We start from the raw sequence: 8961 nt of genomic DNA, 5'->3' as shown, positions 1-8961 counted from the left end.
CTCAGACACTTACTAGCTGTGTGACCGTAGGCAAGTCACTTAACTGTTCACCTCAGTTTCCTCTTCTGTAAAATGAGCTAGAGAAGGAAATGGCAAACTACTCCTGTATCTGTCAAGAAAACCCCAACACAACTGAACTACAACCATGTTAGAAATATTTGTACTTTAATCCAATGTTATAGTGAGCCCCCACTGCGTAGTTTGTTCCATGATTTTTTCTTCAAGTCTTCAGCAGCATTTTCTATTCTTCTTCCAAAAGTATTTGCTGACAAAGGAATCCATTTTTACTCCCCTATTGTGTTCTGTGCATTATTTTGGCCATTTTTTATGGTAGCAAGAAGAACAAGTATTTTCTGAAGGTTTGTAGCTTTTTGCCTTTTTATCATTCAATGGGAAACCTAAGAAGAGGCTTTTATTTAAATATTGTGGGGATTATAATTGCCCAATCTGCAAGAAAAAAAAAACCCTGAGGCAGAACACTGAGCCAATGGCACTTTATTAAAGGGTCCATGATCACCTCTAATGAAGTGGACCTCAGGTGTTCCTCATGATCTAAGATGCCCCTGGTCCCCAGGACCTTGTTTTTATAGGGTTTGATGCCCAAATATGCAAAAGAGGCATGGTAAAATACAGAATCTCATTGGTTGATAGACCTTGCTCTTGAGGGCTAAAAATGATCTATCAGCAGGAGAGTCCCAGCATGGGTGAAGCATAAGGGATCTCCACTGACCAAGTGGTCATCAAATGGTCATAAGATGGTCACCTGCTCATGTTGGACAAGACGGAGTGATCTGGAGGTACATAAATAAGTTGCGGAACTTTCCAAAGAATCAAGGCAGCCTGCCCATAGAATTTGAGGAAAACAGGATGGAGATATCTTTGTTAGCATTCTTGTGGTTGGGCAAGTGAGCTTCATAACTGGTAAACAAGTAGTGAACATTTCATTACAGTTTGAGCCCCATTATAGGGGCCCTTCTAGAAGAACCTATTTTATCTAGATATTCCTATGTGCTTTATATAAAATATGGATAAGTACATTGTTTATTTTATATCCATTATTGGATGTCTGAACACGTATTGTAAGATGAGTACAGTGAAATAATTGCTAACAATCATTACTCCTTATGACATCATACTGAACTGACTAATACTGATTAGAGTTGAGTAGGGGTCTAAAGTGAATCATCTCACTCATATTTGTCATTAAGTTTATTGAAATTTTGTAAAGCAGTGGACTTTGGCTGGAAAAATTGTGGAGATTTGTCTTCATGTTCTGGATTCTTAGTTTTCAAACGTCTTGCTAACTGTCATGACTTCCTACTATCATTATCAGTCAAAATAAGCCACAATATAAATTTCAGGTGAGCAGTTCATTGTTAATGATCATGCATGTCAATTTGTATTTCCCATCACCTTGATCATCTATTTTTTCTGGTTGATTTCTTATTATATTTGATGAGAATGTCGTTGTTTTACCTTATAATGCGGCTGATTAAGTGCTTGTATGAGGAATGCGTGTATTAGCTTTGCCATTATCTTCTTTGCTTGCACTCAGATTATTACTGGTATCTTCAGTCCGAGATTTTTTTTGTAGGTATCTTTTTAAGCCAGTTGTCCGTTTTGTGGAGGCTAGTTTAGTTAAACATACATAAAATACAATTATAAATTTGCTTTCATTTATTTTATTGATTTATTAACTTATTCATCTAAATTTATTAATTTATTTTATTAATGATATAGATGTCAGACACAATAAAGCTATAACATGTTGAAATACACCAAAAGTGAATGAAAGCGTATAGACATCACTCATTGTCAAGCCCTCTGCCTCATAGAGCACTCGCTTCTTTCCCCTTATGTACCATATGTGACAGGGCAGTGTCTGGCACATGAAACAAGTGTCAATCAGCATATTAAAACATACTAAAGCTTACTTTTTACTTTCTTGATGAAAAATAATTATATATAAAAGTTTTCATATTTTTGCTTTACTGTGCTATATTATCTTGGTCACTCCCTGAGGTGTGAGTATTTCACTTTAAAGGATACTGATCTAGTCCAAAAGCTCTCATTTTACAAATGAGGAAACTGATGAGTAGATAGGAGAAGAGACTTCCTCAAGGTCACAGGAGAGGTAGCAGAGGTAGGATTTGAACCCAGATCCTCACTCTAACAACACACTTCTAGCTCTCGGAAAACCACAGAAAGAATGGTGTTTTTCCTAAGGGCTCTCTGCTATTGGGTAGAGCACATAATTTCCAAGGCCAGGATAAGGCTAGTGGCCAGCTTTGCCTTCACTGAATGAACATATGTAGTTTATTTGGTTGGTGATTGGGTGGGGTGGGGAGGAGAATAGATAACTTGAGCAAACCCCCACCCCAGGATGTAATCACAGAAAATGAGGCAGTTAATGAGGAGCTAAACTAAGTATAAAGTTGGTATATACACACTTCCTCATTTTCTGAAGGGCCTGCGATGCTGGAGGTATGAGCTGCCTTGGCCACATGTGTTCCATACATGTGTGTCTCATTACCATTGCACCACTCACCCACCCCCCAGCTCACTCAACTTTACACCTGCAGGTTGGATCCCCAGAAGGGCTGCTACCTTGAGTTCTAGGAGCAACACTGTGGGTGGCTATCTTTTCAATACTGTTGCTCATAACACCGAATTGGCATAATTTCCATTAACAATCAGCCATTAGACCCAGCTCTTAGCAAAGGCATTAACTCAAACACCACAGCAAAAAACAGTAGTTACAGCTTTGCCTCCGTAAACACTTCCACAAATATACTTGGAGTCAGGGAAAGGATGGGGAGAGTGGGCACAATCTTAAAGTACAATGGTAGCAAGGCGCTCATATGGCCAAGGCATTTCAGAACTGTGACACCCTTGGTGTCCTTTCTTGCCTGGAAGGGTCCTCCTGAAGTTTGCCGAAGGTGGGTATGTGCTGTCTCTTCCTGGGCTTACTCTTTAGGGAGCAAGCAGCTAAGGCCTCCACAACCTCTAGCCTCAGGATCACCTTCAAGGCTGAGGCCTCGAGGCCGTGTGTGGTCCTCTGGGTCAAGTTCGGCCCTTTGACTGAATCCAAACTTCACAGAACACATCCTAAGGGGATTCAGAGTCAGAGAGTTAGGGTTAGGGTTCAGGTTACACTGATTTGTTCTGTGGAGTTTGGATCCAGTCAAAGGGCCACACTTGAGGACCCAGAGGGCCACACATGGGCTTGAGGCCGCAGGTTCCCCACCCCTGCCCTAGATACTACTATGAGCTTTCAGAAAGCATAGAGACTCTTTGCCTCACATGAGTAGATGTCTCCAATTGTGTTCCCACAGCACTTTGACTGACAACTCTTCCTGGTACAAAGATGGTTCACTCAGTGACAGACCTCACCCAGACCTAGAATCCAGAACATTTCCCAAATATGCATCTCACCAGACCATAACCAGACAGTGGTTATTTACCCAATAATCACTAAACACTTTTAGGGTTCAGGTTTCCCTAAGTCAAAAAAAAACTAACATTCTTTTGTTGGTTTATGCAAGTGAACGCCTGGAGAAGGTATGAAGCAATCTGGAATGAGGTGAAAGTCATTGTTTCTATTGCCTTTTTCATATTCCTCTTACCTAGTGAAAGCCTCAGAACCTTTACTAGGTATAGAATGAGTTCACCACCTCGAGAAGGTCCTCACTCTTACTGATATCTCAGTGGTCTCTCCCCTTGTTTCTTATAACCTTCAACTTTGCTGAAGTCTAAATGGAGCACACCCGTACAATTACAATATTTTAAAATTTGTCATGTTTGTTATCTTCACTATCAAATTTGTTCAGCTACAACAACCCTTTGAAGCAGGATACTAAAGGTGTTATTATATTTGTTTTACAAACTAGGAAACTGGGGCTTAAAGGTATTAAAAAATGTGCCCATTTGCATTTAGCCAGTAGAGGTTGGAAACAGGATTTCAACCCAAGTTTCTCCTGGCTCCAGACCTATCATTTTTTTTTTCATTACACCATGTTCCCATTTATAGAATTGATCTTATTAATTTTTTTTTGTGGTATATGGGAGACCCAGTCTTGCCTGTGATTTTATCAGTATGGGAAGTTTTCAGTGGAAAAACTCCCTCCCCCTGCAGTGGATGGGAAACTCATCTCCGCAACCTGGAGTCTTAGTGAGTTTCCTGGGCCATTGTGAGATTAAGCCAGTTGTCCAGGGTCACACAGCTAGTATGTGTAAGAGATAGGACATTAATCTAGTCAGATGTGGGGAACCTGCAGCCTCGAGGCCACATGTGGCCTCTAGGTCTTCAAATGTGGCCCTTTGACTGAATTCAAACTTTGGTTCCCCTTTGGATTTAGTCAAAGGGCCACACTTGAGGACCTAGAGGACCATATGTGGCCTCGAGGCTGCAGGTTCTCCACCCCCAATCTAGGTCTTCCCAACTTCAAGGTCAGTCTTCCATCCATTACCCCATGCTACCTCTCTACAGTGACAGAAAGTAACTTATTCATCCATTTCCAAATCTTTGGATATATGGGTTGCCTCCAGTTTTTTGCTATTACAAATAAAGCTGTCATGCAAATTTTTAGCTCAGATGGGTTTTTCTTCCCGGTTTTATTAACATCTTGAGGGCATCAGTGAAATCATTTGGTCAAAGGGTATAAGTCTGTTATTTTCCTTGTGAAAATTAACTGTTGCCTGTGAGAGACATTATTGAAACAGCACAAGATTTAAACCTGGGAGATTCCAATCCTGTGTTCAGAGGCAGTGATTACAGGTCACTTGGCCTCTTTGACATTGGTTTTCTCATCTGTGACATGGGGATGATAATTCATATAATACTTCATGATGTGGAAAGTGCTTTGTAAAATGTAGTAGACATTTAAACTCTTATTATTCTTCCCTCTACTGGGTCCTTCCTGGTAAAGAATGGGTTGTTATTATATGGAGGTCTTGAGAGTGCAGGAAACATGTGGAATAGTTTTGCTATATAGAACCCTGGGAAAATCCTGTCATATGATTTTTGTTCAGTCGTGTCTTCCTCTTCATGACCCTATTTTTGGGTTTCCTTGGCAAAGATACTGGAATAGTTTTCTATTTCCTTCTCCAATTCATTTCACAGATGAGGAAACTGAGGCAAAAAGGGGTAAGTGACTTGCCCAAGGTAAGTAAGTGTCTGAGGCTGGATTTGAACTCATGAAGATAAATCTTTCTGATTCTTAACCCAGTGCTCTACCCACTGCACCATCTAGCTGCCACTGTCACATAATGCAGTAGTTGCTAGTAATAACTAACATTTATAGAACATGTTAAGGTTTGCAAAGCACTTTATAAATATTGTCTCCTTTGATCATCACAACAACCCTGAGAAGTAGGTGCTATTATTAGCTCCATTTTACAGAGGAGGAAACTGAGGCAGACAGAGAGAGGTTAAGTGATTTGCCTAGGGTCACATACCTAGTAAGCATTTGAAGCCAGATTTGAACTCAGGTGTTCCAGACTCTAAGCCCAGTGCTCTATCCATTGGACCATTTACTACATAATAATAATAAAAATAAAAAATAGCATTGATAACAGGGTTTTAAGGTTTGCAAATTGCTTTACATATGTCATCTCATTTAGGGCAGCTAGGTGGCACAGTGGCTAGAGCATTGGCCCTGGATTCAGGAGGACCTGAGTTCAAATCTGCCCTCAGACACTTGACACTTACTAGCTATGTGACCCTGGGCAAGTCACTTAACCTCACAGCCTAGCAAAAAATAAATAAATGAAAATATATGTCACCTCATCTGATCCTTACAATAGCCTTGTGAAACAGGTGCTGTTATCCCCATTTTAGAGATGAAGAAACCGAGGGTCAAAGAGGTTAAGGGACTCATAAAAACAAAGGAGATTCATAATTTACTTAAGGTAAATGTTAGTCTATGTATAAATTAAAGTGATTAGCATAATTTGCATTAAAATAATAAATGTGCTAATTAGAATATTATTTTTAAGCATTTTTATTTAAAGTTTTGAGTTCCAAATTCTATCTGTCCCTCCTTCCCTCCCCTCTCCATTCTCTGAGATGGTAAGCAATTAGATATAGGTGATATATGTGCAATTTTGTAAAATGTTTCCATATTAGTCGTTTTGTACAAGAAGACTTGAATAAAAGAAAAAAATGAAAGAAAGTGAAAAATAGCTTCCTTTAGTTTGTATCCAGTCAATATCAGTTCTTTCTCTGGAGGTGGATAGTATGCTTCATTATTAGTCCTTTGGGATTGTCTCAGCTGAGAATAGCTAAGTCATTCACAATTCTTCATCGAACAATTCTGTTGTTACTGTGTACAACGTTCTCCTGGTTCTGTTCACTTCACTATGCATTGGTTCGTGTAAGTCTTTCCAGGTTTTTCTGAAATCATCCTTCTTGTCATTTCTGATAGCACAATAATATTCCATTACAATCATATACCACAGCTTGCTTACCCATTCCCCAATTGATGGGCATCCCTTTGATTTCCAATTCTTAGCCACCACAAAAAAAGTTGCTATAAATACTTTTGTACAAATAGGTTCTTTCCCCTTTTTTTGAATGTCTTTGGGAAATAGACCTAGCAGTGGCATTGCTGGATCAAAGGATACACACAGTTTTATAGCCCTTTGGGCATAGTTCCAAATTGCTTTTCAGAAAGGTTGGATCAGTTCACAACTGCAACAGTGCATTGGCATCCCAGTTTTCCCACATCCCCTCCAACATCCAACATTTTCTTTTATTGTCACATTAGCCAATCTGATAGATGCGAGGTGGTACCACAGAGTTGTTTTAATTTATATTTCTCTAATAGTGATTTGGAGCATTTTTTCACATAGATAGCTTTGATTTCTTTGTCTGAAAACTGCTTGTTCATATCCTTTGACCATTTATCAATTGGGGAGTGATTTGCATTTTAAATACATTTGACTCAGTTCTTTATATATTTGAGAAATGAGGCCTTTATCAGACATACTTGTTGCAAAATTTTTTACCTAGTTCTCTACTTTCCTTATAATTTTGGTAGTATAGGTTTTGTTTGTGCAAAAACTTTTAAATTGTATATAATCAAAATTATCTATTATACATTTTGTAAAATGCCCTTGATATTGCCTTTGGTCCTAAATTTTTCCCTTATCCATAATCTGACAGATAAACTATTCCATGCTCTCTTAATTTGCTTATTGTATCACTCTTTAGTCGTAAATCATGTACTCATTTTGACTTTATCTTGGTATATGGTGTGAAATGTTGATCTATACCTAGTTTTTGCCATACTGTTTTCTAGTTTGCCCGTCAGTTTTTGTCAAATAAGGAGCTTTTGTTGCAAAAGCTTGGATCTTTGGGTGTATCATATACTAGATTACTATGGTCACTTACTTAATGTAATTTGTACCTAATCTATTCCACTGATCTACCACTCCATTTCTTAGCTAATATCACATCGTTTTGATAATTACTGCTTTATAATACAGTTTGAGATCTGGTGTAGCTAGACCACCTTCTTTTGCTTTTTTTTTTGTTGTTGTTGATTCACTTGACATCCTTGGACTTTTGTTCTTCCAGATGAATTTTGTTATTATTATTTCTAGCTCTAATAAATAATTTTTTGATAGTTTGATTGGTAAGACACTGAATAAATAGATTAATTTAGGTAGAATTGTCATTTTTATTATATTGGCTCAGCCTACTCATGAGCAATTAATATTTTTCCAATTTTTTAGATTTGACTTTATTTGTGTGAGAAATGTTTCATAGTTGTGTTCATATAGTTCCTGAGTTTACCTTGGCAGGTAGACTCCCAAGTATTTTATATTGTTTACAATTATTTTATTTTTTTTGGCTAGGCAATGGGGTTAAGTGACTTGTCCAGGGTCACACAACTAGTAATAAGTGTTATGTGTCTGAGGCCAGATTTGAACTCAGGTGCTCCTGAATCCAGGGCTGGTGCCCTATCCACCGCACCACCTAGCTGCCCCTTCTGCAGTTATTTTAAATGGAATTTCTCTTTCTATCTCTTGCTGCTGGATTTTGTTGGTAATATAGGGAAATGCTAATGATTTGTGTGGGTTTATTTTGTATCCTGCAACTTTGGTGAGGTTCTTAATTTCAAGTAATTTTTAGTTGATTCTGTAGGATTTTCTAACTACAACATTATATCATCTGTAAAGAGTGATACTTTTATCTCCTCATTGCCTATTCTAATTAATTTCTTTTTCTTCTTTTATTGCAATAGCTAACATTTCTAGTACAATATTAAATAATAGTAGTGATAATGGGCATCTTTGCTTCACCCCTGATTGTATGGGGAATGCTTCTAGTTTAAGCCCACTACAGATAATACTTGCTGATCATTTTAGATAAATATTACTCATCATTTAAAGATAATCTCCATTTATTCCTATGGCCTCTAGTGTTTTCCCAAGGAATGGATGCTGTATTTTGTCGAAGGCTTTTTCTGCATCTATTGAGATAATCATATGATTTCTGTTGGTTTTATTATTGATATGGCCAGTTATGCTGATAATTTTCCTAATATTGAACCAGCCCAACATTCCTGGTATAAATTGCACCTGGTCATAGTGTATGATCCTTGTGATATATTGCTGTAATCTCTTTGTTAGTATTTTATTTAAAATTTTTGCATTAATATTCATTAGGGAAATTGGTCTATAAGTTTCTTTCTCTATTTTGGCTTTTCCTGGTTTGGGTATCAGTACCATATTTGTGTTGTAAAAGGAACTTGTTAGGACTCCTTCTTCATCTATTTTTCCAAATAGTTTTTATAGTATTGGGATTAATTGTTCTTTAAATGTTTGGTATAATTCTCTTGTGAATCCATCTATCTGGTGCTGGAAATTTTTTGTTAGGAAAATCATTGATGGGTTGTTCAATTTCTTTTTCTAAGATTGGGTTATTTAAGGATTTTGTTTCTTCTGTTAATCTGG

At 37.7% G+C, this 8961-nt stretch overlaps 1 protein-coding gene across 3 annotated transcripts in view; it reads right to left on the bottom strand.

Moving 5' to 3' along the window:
* Positions 1 to 478: 478 nt before the first annotated feature.
* The window catches only part of LOC114043454 (2'-5'-oligoadenylate synthase 2-like), a 51822-nt gene continuing 43339 nt past the window's right edge, over positions 479 to 8961 (bottom strand). The window contains exon 11 of one of the 3 annotated variants that reach the window (XM_027862598.1): positions 479 to 1629. In XM_027862598.1, the coding sequence (XP_027718399.1) occupies positions 1603 to 1629 (27 nt within the window). In that variant the 3' untranslated portion in view covers positions 479 to 1602. Of the gene's footprint in view, positions 1630 to 1745; positions 3109 to 6378; positions 6419 to 8961 lie in introns of those variants that run through there. The other 2 variants (XM_027862597.1, XM_027862599.1) reach the window with 2 other exon arrangements.

This window comes from Vombatus ursinus, unplaced genomic scaffold (assembly GCF_900497805.2).
Source record: "Vombatus ursinus unplaced genomic scaffold, bare-nosed wombat genome assembly UNPS02001287.1, whole genome shotgun sequence".
In the NCBI taxonomy this organism is placed as follows: Eukaryota; Metazoa; Chordata; class Mammalia; order Diprotodontia; family Vombatidae; genus Vombatus; species Vombatus ursinus.
Note: the sequence above shows the minus strand (reverse complement) of the source record. Positions and strands in the feature narration are given on the sequence as shown.